General features: G+C 40.9%; 1 protein-coding gene across 2 annotated transcripts in view; it reads right to left on the bottom strand.

The window, feature by feature from the left end:
• LOC135546980 (serine-aspartate repeat-containing protein I-like) overlaps nucleotides 1-24600 on the bottom strand; it is a 32621-nt gene extending 8021 nt beyond the window's left edge. Inside the window, exons 1-7 of one of the 2 annotated variants that reach the window (XM_064975541.1) lie at nucleotides 24533-24600; nucleotides 22555-22627; nucleotides 9177-9581; nucleotides 9001-9054; nucleotides 6273-6308; nucleotides 5756-5788; nucleotides 905-988 (exon numbers count right to left, since the gene is read on the bottom strand). In XM_064975541.1, the coding sequence (XP_064831613.1) occupies nucleotides 905-988; nucleotides 5756-5788; nucleotides 6273-6308; nucleotides 9001-9054; nucleotides 9177-9581; nucleotides 22555-22615 (673 nt within the window). In that variant the 5' untranslated portion in view covers nucleotides 22616-22627; nucleotides 24533-24600. Of the gene's footprint in view, nucleotides 1-904; nucleotides 989-5755; nucleotides 5789-6272; nucleotides 6309-9000; nucleotides 9055-9176; nucleotides 9582-22554; nucleotides 22768-24532 lie in introns of those variants that run through there. The other variant, XM_064975542.1, reaches the window with a different exon arrangement.
• Between the last annotated feature and the right edge of the window lie 269 nt (nucleotides 24601-24869).

Here is a 24869-nt window from a genome sequence, read left to right as displayed (position 1 = left end):
TGCCTAACCTTTTAACGGACTTGCCTAGTAAAGGTAAAAAAAATATATATATATATATATATATATATATATATATATATATATATATATATATATCATTAAGGGATGCAAGGCTCTTGCATTCTGCTTCTGTGGTATGGTCTGGAAAGAGTGTCTGTAATGTAGTTGATGCTCTGAGGCTATCTCTAACCGGTTCGGAGAGGACCAGATCTACGGCAAACACACAAACTTAACTAACATTTATATTTGCATATGGATAGTAGTGACTATGAGCCATTAATGACTGGAGCAAGTGACTCATTCATTACTGTATATTAGTCACTTTATTGGTCAAATGAGTCCTGAGTCCTGAGCTTTTAATATATTTTAATAGACTCCATATGTAGCTGCACATCAGAGTGTATTCAACAAGACACAGCATAATGATGTAGGAATGTTCACATTGAGTAGATCAAGTTCAAGTTTCAATTAACAGACATGTGTCTGGTTCCATACTGTGCTTTAGCCAGCTCTTCTAGCCTGCCTGGTTCTATATTGTGCTTTAGCCAGCTCTTCTAGCCTGCCTGGTTCTATATTGTGCTTTAGCCAGCTCTTCGAGCCTGCCTGGTTCTATATTGTGCTTTAGCCAGCTCTTCGAGCCTGCCTGGTTCTATATTGTGCTTTAGCCAGCTCTTCTAGCCTGCCTGGTTCTATATTGTGCATTAACTAGCTCTTTTAGCCTGGCTGGTTGCACACTGTATGTGTTGTAGCTAACTCTTCTAGCCTGCCTGGTTCTATATTATGCTTTAGCCAGCTCTTTTAGCCTGGCTGTTTGCTTATTGTATGTGTCGTAGCTAACTATTCTAGCCTGGCTGGTTGCATATTGTATGTGTTGTAGCCACCACCACCAGTATAAGATACTAACCAACTGAGCCCCCTCGGCGGCTCTTCCCTCCCATGGGTGTCTCCTTTGTGGGCTCGCTCTCCTCTGGTGCTTCAGGCTCAGCTTCTGTAAAGGAAGGAGGGAGGAGAGGTGAGACAGGGGTTGTCAGGGAGGATCGAAGAGAGGTGAGACAGGAAGAGGAACAGAGACTCTGTTGTCCTTCAGTTGTTCTCTCTCTCTCTCTCTCTCTCTCTCTCTCTCTCTCTCTCTCTCTCTCTCTCTCTCTCTCTCTCTCTCTCTCTCTCTCTCTCTCTCTCTCTCTCTCTCTCTCTCTCTCTCTCTCGGCGAGGCATGGCTTAACGTGCTGTAGGGTACAGCCGTAGGGCACTTCCGTTACTATTATGTGAAATGTTCTTCCTTTACTCATAATCCGTCAACGGCAATCTTCATTTTTATTTATATAATTCTAATTAAACATTTTGGATATGCTTGGTTAGTCTTTAAAAAAATGTGTTGATTCTATTGACATTTTTTGTCAAACAATAGAAACCAAAACATACACATACAAAAAACAACACACAGACAAACACAAACATCATCAACATCACCCCTGCCCAGACCCACCTGTTCCCACCCCCATCTCCAGTGCCTGCACTACTCTCCGCCACGTCCTCAAATTTCACCATTTTGTTCCTCTCTGTTTCTCACGCTCTTTCAATATTCAGATAATGAAGCATATGATTGTTTGATTGTCTTAATGAGGGAGAATTGGTTGATTTCCAGTTTTTAGTATATGTTTATTCAAGACAATTGACAAAAAGAGCATCAGCCAACCTATTGTGAAAGGTTGTTAGATCGAATCCCCGGGCTGACAAGGTAAAAATCTGTCATTCTGTCCCTGAACAAGGCAGTAGACCCACTGTTCCTAGGCCATCATTGTAAATAAGAATTTGTTCTTCACTGACTTGCCTAGTTAAATAAAAAATAAATATGTGACCCGTTTCAGAGCTTTTTGAATGTTTTTATTTTTTATCAAAGTGCTTTTTTGTCAGAAATGCCTTCTGGATCATGTGAACTTTCATATGCCTTAATAACAAACTTGCATGTGTGATGACCCTCCCACTCTGTCTGCCAAATTATTTCTCTTTGCTCCTTAATAGGATGTCGGTGGGCGGAGCCGGGAGGGTCGTCAGTGAAATGGGACACACCTGGGCTCGGGTGTGTCCCAGGATAAAAGCACCTTTCCCCATTCATTGAGGAGACAATCTCCATGCAGACAGACAGATTTTGGTTGTGGCATTTTTGTGGTTATTTGGTTTCATTGCGTTGGCACCTTTCAAACCCCCATAATTATCGCATGTATACATGCGACCACTCACTTACACTACTGACTAGACACACACCATTGTTAATTGTATTTACTTTACTTCAGTTAATAAATGTATTTTGTTCTTTATCTCCACGTTGTCTCCCTTTTTGTCACGGGCTTCGAGCCAGTTCGTGACACATGTCATCTGTAAATACGAATAAAATTGTTAAATTTACAAGCCTTCCCACTAGCCATGATTGGCTGAGATAATGAGTGGGCTGGACCTGCCGAGTTCAGAGTTTGAATTGGTCTGCCATATAGAAGGCTTCTGTCTATTTGAGCTGGTCAGTTGAGTTGGTAATCCTGTCGAACGCGGTTAAAAAAAAACATATTGTGTATAATATCCTGAGATTTTAGAGTATTCTGAAAAGATTTTTAGCAAGGGGGACATTGAGTTTTCAATATCTGTCAGGAGATCATCCGCAAATCAATTGAGTTTATATTCATGTTTACCAATACTGATACCTGTTATGTTTGGGTCCTGTCTAATTCTTTCTGCAAGCAGTTCAATTGCCAGTGCAAACAGGAGGGGGGAGAGAGGACATCCCTGTCTTGGATATTTACAGTGGGCAAAAAAGTATTTAGTCAGCCACCAATTGTGCAAGTTCTCCCACTTAAAAAGATGAGAGAGGCCTGTAATTTTCATCATTGGTACACGTCAACTATGACAGACAAAATGAGAAAAAAAATCCAGAAAATTACATTGTAGGATTTTTAATGAATTTATTTGCAAATTATGGTGGAAAATAAGTATTTGGTCACCTACAAACAAGCAAGATTTTTGGCTCTCACAGACCTGTAACTTCTTCTTTAAGAGGCTCTTCTGTCCTCCACTCGTTACCTGTATTAATGGCACCTGTTTGAACTTGTTATCAGTATAAAAGACACCTGTCCACAACCTCAAACAGTCACACTCCAAACTCCACTATGGCCAAGACCAAAGAGCTGTCAAAGGACACTAGAAACAAAATTGTATACCCGCACCAGGCTGGGAAGACTGAATCTGCAATAGGTAAGCAGCTTGGTTTGAAGAAATCAACTGTGGGAGCAATTATTAGGAAATGGAAGACATACAAGACCACTGATAATCTCCCTCGATCTGGGGCTCCACGCAAGATCTCACCCCGTGGGGTCAAAATGATCACAAGAACAGTGAGCAAAATTCCCAGAACCACACAGGGGGACCTAGTGAATGACCTGCAGAGAGCTAGGACCAAAGTAACAAAGCCTACCATCAGTAACACACTACGCCGCTAGGGACTCAAATCCTGCAGTGCCAGACGTGTCCCCCTGCTTAAGCCAGTACATGTCCAGGCCCGTCTGAAGTTTGCTAGAGAGCATTTGGATGATCCAGAAGAAGATTGGGAGAATGTCATATGGTCAGATGAAACCAAAATAAAAACTTTTTGGTAAAAACTCAACTCGTCGTGTTTGGAGGACAAAGAATGCTGAGTTGCATCCAAAGAACACCATACCTACTGTGAAGCATGGGGGTGGAAACATCATGCTTTCGGGCTGTTTTTCTGCAAAGGGACCAGGATGACTGATCCGTGTAAAGGAAAGAATGAATGGGGCCATGTATCATGAGATTTTGAGTGAAAACCTCCTTCCATCAGCAAGGGCATTGAAGACGAAACGTGACTGGTTCTTTCAGCATGACAATGATCCCAAACACACCGCCCGGGCAATGAAGGAGTGGCTTCGTAAGAAGCATTTCAAGGTCCTGGAGTGGCCTAGCCAGTCTCCAGATCTCAACCCCATAGAAAATCTTTGGAGGGAGTTGAAAGTCTGTGTTGCCCCGCAACCGCCCCAAAACATCACTGCTCTAGAGGAGATCTGCATGGAGGAATGGGTCAAAATACCAGCAACAATGTGTGAAAACCTTGTGAAGACTTACAGAAAACGTTTGACCTCTGTCATTTCCAACAAAGGTTATATAACAAAGTATTGAGAAACTTTTGTTATTGAACAAATATTTATTTTCCACCATAATTTGCAAATAAATTCATTAAAAATCCTACAATGTGATTTTTCTGGATTTTGTTTCTCATTTTGTCTGTCATAGTTGAATTGTACCTATGATGAAAATTACAGGCCTCTCTCAGCTTTTTAAGTGGGAGAACTTGCCCAATTGGTGGCTGACTAAATACTTTTTTTGCCCAACTGTATATTATATTTTTATTAAATGTATTATTTCAGCTGGTAAGTTACAACGTTTTTAATAGAAAAAGGCCATTCAAGATGGTCAAAGGCCTTTTTGTCATCTACAGCTATTATTGATAAATGTATCTTTTTTATAGCGTATTGTATTATACTGAAGCATGTTCTTCTATTTTTTTGTAAATGTCTATTTTTAATAAACCCTGCTTAATTAATTCATATGTATCAAGTCTGGTTGGTCATTTTTTAAATACTTTGTTGTCTTAATCAACAAACTACATTATACCTAAAAAACACTTTCATTCTAAACGTAAAAATGTTAGCATGAACAGACTGTCGCATGGAATCTATGTCATGATTATCAGCCAAAGAGCCTATTGACATTGACTTTCTTCAATTAGCTAACTAACTCTGCTTTTAAGATGCGAAAAGCTGTTGGGTACCGTTTTGCTGGTTTCCGGCAAGTTGAAAGGACATATAGGCAAGCCAAAAAGAATCAATGTTTCTATATACCTAGACCATTCCAAGGGCAGGCAAAGGCTGGAAGTAGTTATGTGACGTGTCTAAAACTAGCAAATTAGATTGAGATTAACTCGCTAGTCAGCCAGCTAACGTCAGCTCACCGGCAAAAAAATCTAACAAACAGTGACGAAAGTATAATACGACAGCTTTACTAGCTTTACTGTCAGTGTTAGAAGGCCGCTTAACAAATTAGAGAGGCAGAATAAGTATCATGCAAATCATTTGTTGTAACAGTCAATTATGTTAATAACGATATGTGAGGCTGCTGAAAACTCGTGTCAGTAGTTTGCTTAGGACGACGCTAAAGCTAGGCTAATTACATTGGAGTAAGGGGAGTACCCTACTCTGGAGCATGGTCACACCTCGCGGGTGTATCTATTCTGATTGTTGACAGAACCCGGCTGTGGCAGTGTCATTATGGTAAAGAACAACATCCAGAACTGAAGAGAACAGGTGGAATGTCCCTTGAGGATGAGAACATAGAGCACTGCCCTGTAATGGATGTCAGTACAGATAGGACTGCTGCAATAATGGCCAAGCTGAACACAGAGGACTACAGTAGCACTACAGACTGCACAGACTAGTGGTATCTGTGACTCCAATGTTGTAGGCCTAGCTGTATCTGCAGCAGTGGAAGGTGAGCTGGATTACCTAACATTAATAAATGCCACCTCACGAAAGTCTGATAACAGAGCTTCTGAAACACAGTAACTGTTTTGTTCTACTAGTTCTATAGTAAACCATCTTTACTGTCTCATCAGAAATCTGCAGTCTTATAAATGCAGAGGGGAATACTGCTATTTTTGGAATTGACATTACCACAGTAAGTAAACCATCCTTACCTGGTTCAACAGCTTCAGACAGATCTAGTTCACCTGCAATGCAAACAGACACACAGAAACAGCCATAAACACAGATAAATATAAGCAGCACATGCAGGTTGATTGATGACTGTCTGAGATGCAGAGTTGTTTGCTCAGCATACCGGGGAAAACGCGTTGAAAACAGAGCAGGTACTACCTGAGCTATATATTGACATTTTTCCATTTCAAGTGTTTTGTGTTTTGGGCCTAATGAACACCACTCAGATGTCAATGTTTGGGGCGGCAGGGTAGCCTAGTGGTTAGAGTGTTAGGTTGCAAGTTCAAACCCCCGAGCCGACAAGGTACTGTCATTCTGCCCCTGAACAGGCAGTTAACCCACTGTTCCTAGGCTGTCATTGAAAATAAGAATTTGTTCTTAACTGACTTGCCTGGTAAAATTAAAATAAAAACTGTAAATGTGTGCAGGTGAGAGGTGATGGTTAATAGATCAGGGGTTTAGAGGTAGGAGGGGTGTGAATGTGTTGACGTGTTTTACCTCCTACGTCTTCTGGTGCAGGCGCCGCTTCCGACTCTGAGAAACAAACAGAACTTTATCAGTTACCATAACTATACTGAGAGGAAATTATTGGCAAATGTGATACTTATTACAGTAATACTATTTTAACCCATCACTCTTTTATCACTCACAGACAACAGATCTAAACTGTGATTTAGGTCGGATTTAATCTGATCGCCCCTTTCGGCTATGCACCTTCTAAAGGGCAGCTGAACTCGAAAAACATCTTAACTGGTTGGAAACATCCTATATTTACACAAAGTGTAAATAGCATAATTCTGGTCATAAAGTCAGTATCTTCCAAAACCGAGATTTACGAGATTTAGGGAATCTGTTACGTTCCGAGATACATTGGATATTTGAGGGTTGGGTTTTGATTTCAATGATGCCCACTAACACGGGGATGGTAACGCCTAGGGAGAATTGTCATGCACAGAGAAACAGCTGTGCTGATTGCACTCTTTCTAATAATAGCAGAACCTACAGACATCGAGACAGACCTGTCTATTATGCAGCGCCTCAGACTTGTTTACATAAGAAAACACATTGTTATGTTGAAAGGACACTTGGTCCCTAAGCAGTTTATCGAGTGGCCACTTGCTGATATGACAGTGATCACTCGAATCTGCACACTGTTTTGGACAAAATGAGAATTTAGACCAAATGCCAATTGCCATTATTCCAAAATCCAAAACCTATTTGCGAGCATCTTGTGTCCAATCACAACCTGTTCTGTAGCATGATTCCCTATGAAACACTGCCAACTAGATGGTAATAGATAGTGAGAAAGTTGTCAAAACAAAACAGCACCAAAGCACACAAGCTGATTTAGCTAACGTAGCCTGCTTGCTGAATGTGCCTGCTAGCTACTAGATAGTTTCATTGACAAAAATGGAACTTAGCTAGCTGTTGATTTTGGGCACTGATAAACAGTGTGTAGCTTGTCCTTTATTAAGGATAGTTTAACAGCTTGCTGATGAAGTTGTAGACCTATTCTCAGAAATCAGTCCGTACTAACAGCATGTTTCTAAGCAATGGTGAGTTAGCTTAGCACCGCAGCAGCTGACTCGTTTTCATGCAAAAAAAAAAAATACTTCAGAAATACTGCACAAAACACCTTAGCACAATGTAAAATTTCACGACTAAGACCTCCCCGACAGAAACATCAAAATGTATTAAAGATTTATTGATTTACACTACATGACCAAAAGTATGTGGACATCTCATTCCAAAATCATGGGCATTAATATAGAGTTGGTCCCCCTTTGCTGCTATAACAGTCTCCACTCTTCTGGGAAAGCTTTCCACCGGATATTGCTGCAGGGGACTTGCTTCCATTCAGCCACAAGAGTGTTAGTGAGGTTGGGCACTGATGTTGGGCGATTAGGCCTGTCTCGCAGTTGGTGTTCCAATTCATCCCAAAGGTGATCGATGGGATTGAGATCAGGGCTCTGTGCAGGCCAGTCAAGTTCTTTCACACTGATCTCAACAAACCACTTCTGTATGGACCATTATTCCTCCTCCATCAAACTTTACAGTTGTCACTATGCATTCAGACAGGTAGCGTGCTCCTGGCATCCGCCAAACCCAGATTCATCCATCGGACTGCCAGATGGTGAAGCATGATTCATCACTCCAGAGAATGCATTTCCTCTGCTCCAGAGTTCAATAGCGACAAGCTTTACACCACTCCAGATACACCTGTCAGCAATGGGTGTGACTGAAATAGCCGAATCTACTCATTTTAAGGGGTGTCCACATACCGTTGTATATATAGTCTATCTTCAATTAATAAACTATTTTGAGGGTGAAGTGGTTGTGGCTATGTTGTTGCTGCGAGGATTCAAGAGGGACAAACAACAATAACTTCCAGGGTACGATATAGCGATCATAGCACACCCACATCGAACCACACCCCATTACGCAAATCACTTTTTTTTTAATGAGCAGCAGAAAACCTAGGAGCAAGCCCAGGCAAAAACGGTGAGTTCAGCCGCCCTTTAAAGGCTATGTTCCCATATTTGACTGCATTGCAGCGTCTTCCGTGTATGCAGTCTCTGTGAACATGGGAATGTGGGGGCGGCTGAGCTCATTATGCCAGTTCAATCGTAAATGATCTTTAAATGTGAAGTCAGCCATGAAGTCGATCTTCCACGGTCTGGAGTGAATCTAGGCATTAAACACACATTTCATAATAAAGTAAGAACAACACAGAGAGGGATGGGGGTGAGTGTGTATGCCAGCATGTGTATTTTGAAGGAGAAAAATAATATCAATTCATTTTAATTTACACTGTTAGAGGAGAGTGCATTGAGGCCTACACACTGGCAGAATTAAAGTATCAATATATTTGGATATACAGTTTGAGTTCAACAGTTTAAGACTTCTTTCAGGACACTTTGGCCTTGCATTCCAACATTTTGTCTATAATTGAACTTCTACATTGTGCTGTGGGAACTCTAAAAGGTCATTGGCTAGAATGTCAGGATCTGTTGCTGTGTTTCTGAGTCCTCAGAAAGCAAATTAAATTGACTCTCCCCACCGACTTCACCTGAACCTCCAGCCCCTCCACTTTAGATTCCCAAAAGTAAGGACAAATGGATCCAAGAACTCGTTCATACACAACACTACCATACAGCTAAATGAATGGAAACAGGTCACATACACTGAACAGACATGCAAAGGCCAGTTATAAGGGGTGTCTGACCTGCAGCTTCCTCTTCTCCAGCAGGTTCCTCTGCTTCTGGTTCTGCCGCCTCCGCTTTGAAACACAACAATAACCATTAACAACTGTGTGTGTGTGTGTGTGTGTGTGTGTGTGTGTGTGTGTGTGTGTGTGTGTGTGTGTGTGTGTGTGTGTGTGTGTATGTGCGTGTGGCTCACCTGGTTCTGGCTCAGCTTCAGGGGCCACCTCTACTTCCACTGCTGGTTCTTCTACTACTTCTGTGTCCTCTGTCGAAGCCTCTCCTTCTGCAGTTGCAGCCTCATCCTTTGTAGCCGGAGCCTCCTCTTCTGCAGCTGCAGCCTCTTGGTCTGTAGTCGGAGCCTCCTCTTCTGCAGCTGCAGCCTCTTGGTCTGTAGTCGGAGCAACCTCAGAACTTGCAGCCTCGTCCTCTGCAGCCTCCTCCTCTTCTGCAGCCTCCTCCTCTTCTGCAGCCTCCTCCTCTTCTCCTGTCGTAGCCTCCTCAGCTGCTGGGGCCTCCTCTGCGGCTACTTCCTCTGCTTCTGCCTCGGGCTCTGCTGCTTCTGCCTCTGCTTTGTTTGTTTCTGGCTCAGCAGCAGGGTCTTCTGGAGAGAGGAACATACTTTTCCTTTAGCAGGCAACAGGTATGGTGTCCCACATCACATTTTATAACATCATCAATAAATATTCAGACAGACGTCGACTTTCAGATGGCAGGACTACTGTGTGTGTGTGTGTGTGTGTGTGTGTGTGTGTGTGTGTGTGTGTGTGTGTGTGTGTGTGTGTGTGTGTGTGTGTGTGTGTGTGTGTGTGTGTGTGTGTGTGTGTGTGTGTGTGTGTGTGTGTGTGTGTGTGCGTTGCAGTCATAGGGGGCAGTGATATTCCCCTATTGTAAGTAAGGTGCAGCATCGTGCCAGAGAGTGTAGAGGCGAAACATCAGACTACCTTCTCACTCCAACACTCTTCTTTCTCTCAAACAGGCATGGCCAGCTGGCCCTAGTGGGGCACAGTGTGTGCAGGCTTTTGTTTCAGCTCTACTCCTGATCCACCTTCTGATTTAACAGGCCACACTGAATAGCTGACCAGTTGAATTAGGTGTTCGAGCTGAGTTGGAACAAAAGTCTACACACTCTATGGCCCTCAGAGACTGGAGTTGCCCATCCCTGTTCTAAAGAACAGAATCAATAGTCCTGAAACACAATCCATCAACAACGACCAAGGCAGGCATGTCATAATGTGTGTGTACTGTATGTCAGGAAAAGAAAGAGACTTAAGATTACTGTTCTTTAAGACTACTGTTCCTTAAGACTACTGTTCATTATGACTACTGTACCTAATTGATAATGGCTTGTATATGTTTAAATGAATGATTAGAATATTCCACCCTGAAACCATATAATTGTATGTCATAAATCATAAATTAAATAAATCATGAACCATAAAAGTATTATTAATGATGTGTGTAGTTTTAGTCAGTAAAATAATAATTAGTGATGTGTGTAGTTTTAGTCAGAATTAGGGTAAAACAATATATCTGTACAATATATCTTTATAGTATCTTAACCTTTTTGGGATAGGGAGCAGCATTTTCACTTTTGGATGAATAGCGTGCCCAGAGTGAACTGCCTCCTACTCTGTCTCAGATGCTAATATATGCATATTATTATTAGTATTGGATAGAAAACACTCTGAAGTTTCTAGAACTGTTTGAATGATGTCTGTGAGTATAACAGAACTCATATGGCAGGCGAAAACCTGAGAAAAATCCAACCAGCAAGTGGGACATCTGAGGTTTGTAGTTTTTCAAAGCTTTGCCTACCGAGTACACATTGAGATATTGATAAGGTTGCACTTCTTAGGGCTTCCACTAGATGTAAACTGTCTTTTGAAAGTTGAATAAGGATTCTACTATAAAGGAGGGGCTCATGAGACCTGTTTGAGTCAGTGGTCTGGCAGAGAGCCTTGGTCTCATGACGCGTCTGGCTGAAATTCTCGCACCTCATGAAGATGGATTACTGGGCTGAACACGCTAGCAACAAGTGGCTATTTGGACATAAATTATGGAACTTTATAGAACAAATCAGTCATTTATTGTCAAACTGGGATTCCTGGGAGTGCCTTCTGATGAAGATCATCAAAGGTAAGTGAATATTTATTGTGTTGTTTCTAACTTTGTTGATTCCAAAATGGCGGCTACTACTCTGGCTGTTTTGGGTTCGGAACGCCGTTCTCAGATGATGCTTTTTCCGTAAAGTTTTTTTAAATCTAACACAGCAGTTGCATTAAGGAGAAGTCTATCTGTAAATCTGTGAATAACACTAGTATCTTTTATCAATGTTTATTATGAGTATTTCTGCTAAAATCCCCGGGTGTTTTGGAATCAAAACATTACTGCACATAACGCGCCAATGTAAACTGAGATTTTTGGATATAAATATGCACATTATCGAACAAAACATACATGTATTGTGTAACATGATGTCCTATGAGTGTCATCTGATGAAGATCATCAAAGGTTAGTGATTAATTGTATCTATATTTCTGCTTTTTGTGACTCCTATCTTTGGCTGGAAAATGGCTGTGTGTGTTTTTGTGACTTGACTCTGACTTAACACAATCATATGTTGTGCTTTAGCTGTAAAGCATTTTTGAAATCGGACACGATGGGTAGATTAACAAGATGTTTATCTTTAATTTGTTGTGTGAAAGTTACATATTTCGAAAAAATATTATTGAATTTCGCGCGCTGCCTTTTCAGCGGAATGTTGTCGAGGAAAGGTTAAGGGGAATAGAAAATGTTTCAATTGCGATGAGACAGGACATTTCACCCAGGACTGTAAGGCTCCCTGTAAACATTGTGACCGAGTAGGACCATCGAAATTGCAAACATAAGGGGAAGGACAGGTGCGACAATCGGGAGAGAAAGAGAGAGGCAGAGACAACGAGAGTGAGATTAATGAGAATCCTCGCTGGAGAAATGCTTGGACCTTTAAAATAGGGCTATTTTCTGGGAATTGTCTCGGTAATACGTGCCTGATTTTACTTTAGATATTTATGATAATAGGGTAATTTGCGTCTCTGTCATTTCAATTGTGTTGGTGGTCCAGCGGTAGAATTCTTGCCTACCACACGAGAGACTCGGGTTTGTATCTCAGCCTAGATGCGACTAAAATTTGGGTTTCGGATTGTAAAACAACTATTGACATATTTTGCCTGGAAAGATATGCATGTTAGTGTTTGTTTAAGATATAAACTTAACATTTTAATAGCTTGTTTAGGTTAAATTGAAAGACTAATTAATTCTAAATAATAGCGAGACAGTCGCGTTCTATGTAGACCAAATGGGGTCTCTAACCCCTTGGCAGTCTAGAACTATGAGCCTTTATGAAAGATATCTGTGCAGGTCCCCGTGTAGTTCATGGAAACAGGTCATAGCTCACACCGAGAGAGAGGATTATATAAATCCACATACCCAGTATGGAAGAAGATGGAGTATAGTGAAGGTGAGGGTTTTTGACTGTAACCTGGAGCAAGGGAAGTATTGCATAAAGGTACGAATTACCATTAAAAATGTAAAGAAAGAGGATCTAGAGTTATGGTATGTTGGTTTTGACCAGGTTTCGGTTGACACTACGGTACCATTCGGGGTAACAGAGGATAGAGCTGGCGATAGTTCTATAGCCATCCAGAATACCAGCAGTACCCCTGACGAAACGGACATTACCCGTGGAGTCGTCCAGAGCCAGGGACCGGTGCGGATAGTTCAGATGAAAGATCTGAAGGAAGTGATTGAGGTGGAAACTGGTTATGGGGATTCCAACCTATGGTTGGAATGGATTCAGTATACAGCCAGATCAGTAGCTAAAGAAGAATGTTAAGCCTGTGCCACAGCAAAACCTCAGTTGACAACCACCCCGTTTCCACTTGATGGAATTGATTCACCCAGGGGAACGGCCTGTATGGTAAAGCTGTTCATGAAGGCAGGGAAGCCAGACAATGACAGTTGCATTGATCTGCATTATCTGTATCCCCATTTGCCCATTACATCCAGACTTCCCCCTTTCACAGTTACAGGAGGAAATTACTATTGTATGGCTCGATACATCACACATGGGTGGGACATAGGGCGAAGTAAGAACATGCAATAGGACCGAGAATGTTACAACCGACAAGACAATGAGGGACCTGACTGGATGGTTGAGTTCCGAGGATGTTAGTAAGATAAAAAGGCCTAGAGCGGATGTTTGGTAGGGGTGTGGAGTTATGAAGCTGTGGCCTAACCTGCCTACAAATTGTACCGGTATTTGTGCACTAGTGCAGTTAGACATGCCCTTCACCCTTATCCAACACAAAGACCTAGTGCTAGGTAGAAGAGAAAGAAGGAGTGCTCCATCAGGGTCCTTTGACAATAGAGTTCACATCAATAGCATTGGGGTTCCAAGGGGGGTGCCTGATGAGTTCAAAACTAGGAATCAGATATAGGCTGGATTGGAATCAGATATGGGCTGGATTGGGATCAAGCATCTTCTGGTGGTCAACCCTCAATAAAAATGTAGATTGGATAAATTGTATCTACTATAACCAACAGCGTTTCACCAACTATACTATAGATGCGATAAAAGGGTTAAAAGATCAAACAGCTGCTACTAGTTTGATGGTATGGCAGAATAGAATAGCATTGGATATGTTACTGGCTGATAAGGGTGGGGGTGTGTGATATTCGGATCAGAATGTTGTACTTTCATCCCCGATAACACAGCTCCAGACGGATCAGTGACCAAGGCCCTGGCTGGTTTAACCACATTAGCTCACAAATTAGCAGAGAACTCTGGGCTGGATAATTCTTTAACAAAGTGGTTTGACAGTATGTTTGGGAAATGGAATAATGTCATAATCACTGTGTTGTGGGCAACATTCACCTGTATGAGTGTTTTGGTTCTGTGTGGATGTTGTTTGGTCCCATGTGTGAGAGGTTTGATCACCAGGACTCTGGAGAGGTCAGTGACGCAACAGATGGTGAGATACGGACTGATTCCGAGCTCCGGCCAGTGGGATGACGAATACAAGCCTCCAGGCCTAGGAGAAGGCTCTGTTTCTTTTAACTATGAGGAGCCAATGTTGGATAAGACTATTTTTAATGTTTAGACGGTTATGTATGAAGATTGTAATAAAAATCCGAATCAGGAAGAGTTATAATTGGATATAGGCCTATAACAGTCACGGATGAATATTGAATGTACATACATGTATTGGTTTGGATTATACTTGTATACCATTTATGTTTCCATCTAGTGTTTGATGTCTCAGTGTGTATTATTTAGTCATTAAGGGTGGATTGATAATGGAATTTATATGTTTAAATTAATGATTAGAATATTCCACCCTGAAACCATATAATTGTATGAAATTGATTAGAATCATAAAAGTATTATTCATGATGTGTGAAGTTTTAGTCAGTAAAAGTATAATTAATGATGTGTGTAGTTTTAGTCAGAATTAGGGTAAAACAATATACTAGGAGGGAGGCTGTCTATTTTACACACACATGGAATATAGGAGGGAGGCTGTCTATTTAACACAAATGGAATATAGGAGGGAGGCTGTCTATTTGACACAAATGGAATATAGGAGGGAGGCTGTCTATTTGACACACATGGAATATAGGAGGGAGGCTGTCTATTTAACACACATGGAATATAGGAGGGAGGCTGTCTATTTAACACACACATGGAATATAGGAGGGAGGATGTCTATTTAACACACACACACACACACACACATGGAATATAGGAGGGAGGCAGTCTATTTAACACACACACACACGGAATATAGGAGGGAGGCTGTCTATTTAATGCACACATGGAATATAGGAGGGAGGCTGTCTATTTAACGCACACATGGAATATAGGAGGGAGGCTGTCTATTTAACACACACACACACACGGAATATAGGAGTGAGGCTATCTGTATTAAACACATGCACACTCGCATGCATGCATGCACACACACACACACAAGTCATTCAGCTAAGAAAAGCTCTGATATCAGAGCAGAACAGCAACACGCTGTATAATTGTATGTGGATCCCCCACCCACATGTATGTGCAGTATATTTAAGGTACAGTAGTCTTAAGGAACAGTATGTATTAGGTACAGTAGTCTTATTGAACAGTAGTCTTAAGGAACAGTAGTCTTAAGGAGCAGTATGTATTAGTGTTATATGAATTATGTTATCAATGTTCATAAACTGAGCTTCAATTAAACTGCTCAGTCTGCAACCTAGAATTTGTAAGATTATGGTTGAATAGCCAAAATGTCCGTTGTACAAAACCATCCATTTTATACATGCTCCTTATGCACATACCGTCACACACAATCAGTAGGTAAACTTCGCACATACTGTACCACTACCCAGCCGACAAAGATTAGTGAGACCGTGAGAAGCACTCCCTCTCCTCTCCCAAATCTCCCAGCCTAGCCAGGTCGGCACCGAATTTTGCTCAGACAGTCTGTGTTGCAGATTCTATAAAGATATATTGTACAGATACAGTATATTCCATGTGTGTGTTAAATAGACAGCCTCCCTCTATATTGTGCCGGCAGGTAGTCTAGTGGTTAGTGCGTTGGACTAGTAACCGAAAGGTTGCGAGATTGAATCTCCGAGCTAACAAGGTAAAAATCTGTCGTTCTGCCCCTGAACAATGCAGTTACCCCACTGTTCCTAGTCCGTCATTGAAAATAAGAATTTGTTCTTAACTGACATGCCTAGTTTAATAAATGTAAAATGTTAAAATTCTGTGTCCTGTGTGTCCTGTGTGTCCGTGTGTGTCCGTGTGTGTCCGTGTGTGTCCGTGTGTGTGTGTGTGTCCGTGTGTGTGTGTGTGTGTGTGTGTGTGTGGGGGGGGGGGGGGGGGGGGGGGGTATCTGTAAAATAGACAAACTCCCTCCTATATTCCATGTGTGTGTTAAACACACAGCCTCCCTCCTATATTCCACGTGTGTGTTAGGTAGACAACCTCCTTCCTATATTCTGTGTGTGTTAAATAGACAACCTAGGGAAGAGAAGAGGACAGAATGTTTGCGTTTGGAGGCTCCACAACATTACAGAGCGAGCGCTTTACCTATAGGAACTTTAAGAGGCTGGCTGATATTGGCAGAGTTACACCCGCCGTCCCCCCCACACACACACATCCACACAAACACACAGAGTCAAGAGAGAGCAGACCCTCTCCTACACAGTGCTATAATAAAAGCAGGGCAAACTACAACTCAAGGAGTTTAAGTACATGGGCAGTTCTGACTCTGACATTCAGTAACAGACTCTAATATACTGTAACAGACTGTAATATACTGTAACAGACTGTAATATACTGTAACAGACTGTAATATACTGTAACAGACTATAATATACTGTAACAGACTGTAATATACTGTAACTTGTCATTGTCATAGGAACCTAAAGAGAATACACAACATGGGCTCCATTTACACACGCAGCGCAGATTCAAGCAATCTCAGGCAGTTCACCTGTGACACAAGTCAGTATTCGACATCTATTCATATCTGAGGACTTCGGGAGATGACTTGGAAACCGGCCAATAGGAGCAACAGTGAGCTCTATTACCTTCAAGTAGGTTTCAGTTTTGCATCTGCCTCCAAGGGTTGCATGTTCAAATTCAGCGAGAGAAAGTAATTATTTATATTTTTTGGTTTTAAGCTTAAACCCTTTGTTTGGAACAACTTCAAAATTGGACATTTGAGAAACATGGATGAACGTCTAATTCTGACATGAGACTGTTAGAGCTTGTATGGAATCTATACTGTACAATAAGCTGTGAGAGTTAATGAGTAATTGTGTGGGTAACCTTGCCAATGCGTGAGGTGATTGACAAGTAATGCTCAGGTGAGTTAGAACAGGGGTTCCCAAACTTGGTCCTGCATGGGGCCCCCCCTGGATGCAGTTTTTTGTTGTTGCCCTAGCACTACACAGCTGATTTATAATAAACAAAGCTTGATGATGAGTTGGTTATTGGAATCCTTGGGTAAAAACCAAAACGTGCCCCAGGACCAAGTTTGGGAAACCCTGAGTTAGAACAATGTGTTGTCAGGTATTTCTATTGTGTGGCGGCGTAGACCCCTGTTGTTGTTTCTCCCTGTAGAATAACACATTACTGTTGGCCAGACAGAGCACAATGGACAACAGGATAATGCACTGTGGGGAATAGCGTGCCGTTTCATATGTACCAGTTGTTTAGATTATCTGGAGGTTCACAGTAGAATCCAGGTGGTTCACAGAACTACTGATCTAGAAAATTCTACGGAACCACTGATCTAGAATAGATACTGCTGCTCCTGTCTTTACATGAAGACATGTAGGAATGTAGGACATGTCTATGTAGGAATATCCATACCTGCGTTCTAAATAGAAGCCATTTTTGGTGTGTAAAAACGGAAAGTTTTATAGTATGTGACATTTTAAAAATGGAATATGCTTTAAATGCCAAGATGTCATACTAATTTCACCCTTTTATCTAGTAGAATTCGCTGCACAATATTGAGGAAGATTATTTTTTTTCAGATCCATGTGTGTTTGACAACAGCTGATAATCAAAGAAGGGGATGGGATGTAGCAAAATGAACAAATGGCGGGAAACAACATGTGTACTGACACATTCTCAGTACCCTGTAAATAATGATGTGTTGAATATACTTTAAAAAGGCAACCATTTAGACACAATATTATTGAGTATATGTAATTTCCTATATTCAAATTTACACAATTAAAGTAAGTCCAGGGAAATAAAAATAACCCTTAAAAAAATGGGTTTAATAATATAAACATAAGCCTATATGAGTTTTACTTAATCTCACCTTGATGAGTTACTTTTAGTGATTGTGTCTTAATGTTTAACATTTTTAAGTGTATTTGTAAATTTGCTATTTACCAGCTTCGGCAGGCATTGTTGAGTGTGGGGCTCAAATGCACCTGCAGTAACTGGAGGTAGAACTGCGAGCATTGCAATGTGCTGCATTTGCCTCTGTCATTTGGAAATGGGCGGTCTCATCATTGAATGTAAATTTGCCTGTGAAATTGTGAAAATTATGATAATGCCCTTTTAGTGTAAGTGTTGTCTGGCCGCCTGAAATTTTTGCCTGTTTTGATGGGATGGATTTTGGCCTTCGATGGTGACATCACCATGGAGTAAATTTGTTAATAGACCGATAAGAAAGATAGTTCCAAACCTCTCTGCCAATAACAGTTTTCCTCTCCCCACTCAGACCACTCCCAGTCAGTCCAAGCAAAATTATTGCTTGGGAAATTGCTATTTTTTTCCATTTTAATTGAAAACAATCACAGTAAGGTACTTAATTGTTACCCAGAAATGATTTGATATTGAGATAAATGGCTGCACTGACCCTTTAATGAACTTGCTTCAGATCCCAGCCAGAGTCTACCAAGGGGTGGGTGTGGCAGCCAAGAATAATATTCAGAATCATGTAATGGGTGCTTATATTTGTACTATTTCACACATGTACATGTGTGTGTTAATAGCATGTGTGAATTGGAAATGTTTTTTTTATTTTTGCATATCTCAACTCTGACAACCCTGACAACTCTCAGAGAGTGGGGCCTCTCTCTGTGGAAAACAGCACTTAACAACAACAACTATTATGTCACAACATTCACCAACATGACTAAAGCCAGGTGAGACTAATAACTCGCAAATCAACAGATTGTGACCAATACTGGTATTAGTTCATCATTCTTCAAGCCAGATGCCTGTGTCCCTGCTAGTTGTGGACTTGAGGCTGTTCAGAGGAAAACACAACGGCCTACTGGTGAGAGAGAGAGAGAAAAAAGAGAGCGGGGGGAAGTGAGAGAAAGCGAGGGAAAAAGAGGAGACAGACACAGACAGTATAGGAGTAGAAGAAGAAAGAAAGAAAGAAAGAAAGAAAGAAAGAAAAAAGAAAGAAAGGAAGAAAGAAAAAAGAAAGAAAGAAAGAAAAAAAGAAAGAAAGAAAGAAAGAAAGAAAGAAAGAAAGAAAGAAAGAAAGAAAGAAAGAAAGAAAGAGCATGGACACAGCAAGACAGTACAAATTCACATGGTCCACACCCCACATAACATGTCCAGTAGGACACACCCTTAAGAGACTCAATCAAATGTATCTTATAAAGCCCTTTTTACATCAGCAGTTGTCACAAAATGTTTTATTAAACACATTTCTACCAGTGTCCACACGCTATAGAATAGATACATGCAGTAGGCCACAACCTATAGGACTATATATATATACAGTAGAACACAACTACACACCAGCATCATATCTTGGTAAATTACATTTGACATAATATAATGATAAATCTGAGTGGGTTTATAAACATTTTTTTTAAATTCTACATTTCAGCCTCAGGTACAGATAGACAGACAGGATGTACTAGAAGTAGCAGGTGTGAAAGGTTTGTACTTAAAGACAAAGTGAATTCCAAAATGTGATTTTCCTGTGTTTTATATACACTGTGTGTACAAAACCTTAGGAACACCTTCCTAATATTTGGTTGCACCCCCTTTTGCCATCAGAACAGCCTCAATTCATCGGGGCATGTACTCTACAGGGTGTCAGAAGGGTTCCACAGGGTTACCAGCCCATGTTGACTCCAATGCTTCCCAAAGTTGTGTCAAGTTGGCTGGATGTCCTTTGGGTGGTGGACCATTCTTGATACACACAGGTAACTGTTGAGCATGAAAAGCCCAGCAGTGTTACAGTTCTTGACACACTCAAACCGGTGCGCCTAGCACATATTACCATACCCCGTTCAAAGGCACTAAAATATTTTGTCTTGCCCATTCACCCTCTGACTGGCAAACATACACAATCCATGTCTCAATTGTCTCAAGGCTTAAAAGTCCTTCTTTAACGTGTCTCTGCCCCTTCATCTACACTAACTGAAGTGGATTTAACAAGTGACATCAATAAGGGATCATGGCTTTCACCTGTATTCACCTGGTCAGTCTATGTCATGGACTGAGCAGGTGTTCCTAATGTTTTGTACACTCAGTGTATATTTCCACATTATGAGGTTGGAATAATACTGTGAAATTGTGAACGTTATGATTACGCCCTTTTAGTGTAGGGGAGAGTAGGGTAATTTTGAGGAGGCAGGTAGCCTAGTGGTTAGAGTGTTGGGCCAGTAACCAAAAGGTTGCTAGGTCAAATCCTCTGAGCTGACAAGGTAAAAATCTGTTGTTCTGCCCCTGAACAAGGCAGTTAACCTACTGTTCCTAGGCCGCCATTCCAAATAAGAATATGTTCTTAACTGACTTGCCTAAAGGTTAAATAAAAAAGTTGAGTCCTCTTTTACATTCAGCGTCACTCCATCAAGGGAAATATAGTATTCTTTCTAACAAAGATATCAACATATAATTAGAATTCAGTGGTCTAAAGTACTTAAGTAAAAATACTTTAAAGTACTACATAAGTAGTGTTTTGGGGATATCTGTACTTTCATTTACTATTTATATTTTTGACAACGTTTACTTTAACTTGACTACATTCCCAAAGAAAAAAATGTACTTTTTGCTCCATACATTTGACCTGACACCCAAAAGTAGTCATTACATGGTGAATGCCTAGCAGGACGGGGAAATGGTCCCATTCACGCAAGATAACACATGGTCATCCCCACTGCCTCTGACCTGGCAGACTCACTAAACAAAAATGCATAGTTTGTAAATTATATCTGATTGTTGGAGTGTTCCCCTGGCTGTCTGTATATTTTAAAAACAAGAAATTTAAGGAATTTGAAATGATTTATACTTTTTCTTTTGATACTTAAATATATCATAGCAATTAAATTTACTTTTGATACTTAAGTGTATATAGAACCAAATACTTTTAGACTTTTACTCAAGTAGTATTTTACTGGGTGACTTTCACTTGAGTAACTTTCAATTAAAGGTATCTATACTTTTACTCAAGTATGATAATTGGGTACTTTTTCCACCACTGCCCGAATTCATGTAAACAATTACAGTATTTAAAACATAGCTTGTCAAAAAAAAGTGGTCTCTTGGCACAACTTGTTGAGCTGCGGGACAGGGTAAATTAAGCTGATCGACAGGGTAAATTAAGCTGAGGGACAGGGTAAGTTAAGCTGAGGGACAGGGTAAGTTAAACTGAGGGACAGGGTAAGTTCAACTGAGGGACAGGGTAAATTAAGCTGAGGGACAGGGTAAATTAAGCTGAGGGAGAAGTTAAGTTAAGCTGAGGGACAGGGTAAATTAAGCTGAGGGACAGGGTAAGTTCAACTGAGGGACAGGGTAAATTAAGCTGAGGGTCAGGGTAAATTAAGCTGAGGGACAGGTTAAGTTAAGCTGAGGGACAGGGTAAATTAAGCTGAGGGACAGGGTAAGTTCAACTGAGGGACAGGGTAAATTAAACTGAGGGACAGGGTAAATTAAGCTGAGGGATAGGGTAAATTAAGCTGAGGGACAGGGTAAGTTAAGCCACCTACACATTTCTGTACTGAATACAATATTACCACTACCCTTTTAAAACCATGTTTATCTTTATTAACCAAACACAATTCAACACCGTCACGATAGCTTTTATGCCTCTTAATAATTGAATCATATTTTAACACAGGATTACACCTAAAAAACACTAAACTTTTTAAAACACTTTTAACATAGGCCAGGCCCTGTTGACACCTCATATCCCAGAGATAATGCCTTGCATTATGCCTGGGAAGAAAATACTTTCATTTGCTCAACTTGTCATTGGCTCATCCATTGGCTCATTTTACCCCATGGCCATTGGCTCAACTTACCCCAAAGGCAAACATTTTGACTATATTAGACAACATAGCTACAAGGATGCATTTTCATGCTAGGTTTAGGACCTGATATTGAAGCTTATAGACCCCAACTGATGTATAGAACAATCTTTAAACTATTTACTTTGTTTTAGAAACAAGCATCATGAAACCTACAACACAATAAATTAATTTGACTTGGTGAAAATCTTTTTTTGGAGCTAAATTGCTTGCCACTTTTTCCATATGGACCTCGTCTTAAATATTTTGTCAAATTATCAATTTTGTGTATGTTTTCCTAGAAACAAGGGTGGCTCAACTTACCCCACTCTCCCCTAAGAGCTTTTTTAAAAGATTGGCTGAAATTTTGGCCTGTTTTGGTGGGATGGCGTTTTGGCCTGCCTGATGACATCACCGGGCAGTAAATTAGTTAATAGGCATCTAATAAAGAGAGTTTCAAACCTCTGTCTATAACAGCTAGTTTTCAGTTTCCCCCTCCCCACTCAGACCACTCTCAGACAGTCCCAGCTAAATTCTTGCTTGAGAAATTGCTTATGGCTAAGAAACTATTTTAGAAAATTTTAATTGAAAACAATCACACAAAGGTACTTAATTGTTACCCAGAAATGATTTGATATTGAGATAAAACGGCTGCATTGGGAATTTAACCGACTTCTCTCAAGTAGAAACAGAAACATAAAGCACCATAAAACTAGTTGTAAAAGTGCTTACCAAAGTACATTAGTGGATGTTAAAGTGCTTACCTTGTGTCTTGGCTCCAATCACCAAACTGCCCAGCAGGAGAATCCACAGGTATGACATCATGGGAACAGAGTTCTGAATTACAAAACTGGAGTTTTAAACTTTTCTATTGAGTAGTGAGAATAAAATAATAAAAGTAGTAATGATGATGGTGATGATGTTTCTGGTAATGTTTACTAGCTATGTGTATGATGTGCGATGGCTATATTCTCAGGTTGCCTTCTCCTCTGCTGCAGCTCCAATCTTCTCATGTATTCTTTTGTCTGTACATGGACCCAACTTTAGGGGGTGTGTCTTTGTCTGGGGTGTGGCTGGGACAGAGTAACTGATAGTTAAGTGGCAGGGTCGGGGAGTAACCGATTACATAGAATCAAATCAAATCAAATTGTATTTGTCAAATGCGCCGAATACAACAGTGAAATGCTTATTTACAAGCCCTTAACCAACAATGCAGTTTTAAGAAAAATACCTACAAAAATAAGAAATAAAAGTAACAAATAATTAAGAGCAGCAGTAAAATAACAATAGCGAGGCTATATACAGGGGGTAACGGTACAGAGTCAATGTGCGGGGGAGCACCGATTAGTTGAAGTAATTGAAGTAATATATACATGTAGGTAGAGTTATTAAAGTGACTTATGCATAGATAATAACAGAGATTAGCAGCAGCATAAAATAGATGGGGGGGGGGGCAATGCAAATAGTCTGGGTAGCCATTTGGTTAGATGTTCAGGCGTCTTATGGCTTGAGGGTAGAAGCTGTTTAGAAGCCTCTTGTACCTAGACTTGGCGCTACCGCTTGCCGTGCGGTAGCAGAGAGAACAGTCTATGACTAGAGTGGCTGGAGTCTTTGAGAATTTTTAGGGCCTTCCTCTGACACCTCCTGGTATAGAGGTCCTGGATGGCAGGAAGATTTTCCCCAGTGATGTACTGGGCTTTTAGCACTACCTTCTGCAGTGCCTTGCGGTCGGATGCCGAGAAGTTGCCATACCAGGCAGTGATGCAACCAGTCAGGATGCTCTCAATGGTGCAGCTGTAGAACCTTTTGAGGATCTGAGGACCCATGCCAAATATTTTCAGTCTCCTGAGGGGGAATAGGTTTTGTTGTGCCCTCTTCACGACTATCTTGGTTTGCTTGGACCATGTTAGTTTGTTCGTGATGTGGACACCAAGGAACTTGAAGCTCTCAACCTGCTCCACCACAGACCCGTCGATGAGAATGGGGGCGTGCTCTGTCCTCCTTTTCCTGTAGTCCACAATCATCTCCTTAGTCTTGCTCACATTGTGGGAGAGGTTGTTGTCCTGGCACCACACGGCCAGGTCTCTGACCTCCTCCCTATATGCAAAATGTTCTCTCTGCCCCTTGCCAAAATTTGTAGAACTGCAAAAATATCTCTCTGCCCCATGGCAAAATTAGTAGAATTGCAGAAAATGTGCTTTAAAACTGAAACCTTTTCTCTTCGCCCAAATCAAGGCCCCCAAAAGGCTAGAACCAGCCCTGTGTAGTGCTACCTCAATGGTAGTGCGACAAGCGTAACTTTGAGAGGCTACTATATGGAAACAGCAGCCTGTTGTCGCCATCTAGTGCTTCATAAAAGTACTCACCGCTCTTATAATATAGGTAATTAAGATGAATCACGTTCTGATTCATTTCTACGCTCCACGAACCCTAAACAGGCACCATGCTGATCATTGTTTTATTTATATGGCTTTTCATTTTAATCTGTTTATACCAAATAAGATATCCTATTTAGATCATTATTGATGGTAGCCTAACCATTGGGCTATCAGTTTATCCGGGTAATGCTGATGACCGAAAAATTAATCTATAAATATAGGCCTATACTAATGATTTACATAGCTCTCTGAAATAAATCTTAATCATGTTCAACTGAACGAATGTTGTTGCTAGCATGAAAAAAAGTATCCTAGCTGTACAATATGATAAACATACAACTCTATTATGTTACTAGCTACTCACAGAGCGAATATATAGCCACAGCGATTTCTATAGCCTCGAGCCAAGACAGGACCGTGTTATTATTATCAGTATTACCAAACCCCTCACAGCGTGTGCTGCCTGCTGGTCGCCCTCGGGCACTTTTCACCGAGTTCACCACATGCGCGCCTCACGGAGAGGATAGGAATACTAATCAACTGGTTTCCTTCGTGACTTGCAAACAGAGCGCAGAAAACAGCAACAGCTCGCAACTTGGAGATCCTCCGATTCAAATGTGTTCTGGTTGATTTTAGATGTATTATTTAGTCTTTATCCATCACTATGTTCATTGTTGGATTCATCAGTATTGTTGACTGTG

The sequence above is a fragment of the Oncorhynchus masou genome, chromosome 10 (genome assembly GCF_036934945.1).
Source record: "Oncorhynchus masou masou isolate Uvic2021 chromosome 10, UVic_Omas_1.1, whole genome shotgun sequence".
Classification (NCBI taxonomy): Eukaryota; Metazoa; Chordata; class Actinopteri; order Salmoniformes; family Salmonidae; genus Oncorhynchus; species Oncorhynchus masou.
The sequence above is the reverse complement of the archived record's forward strand: the minus strand, read 5'-3'. Positions and strand labels throughout refer to the sequence as shown.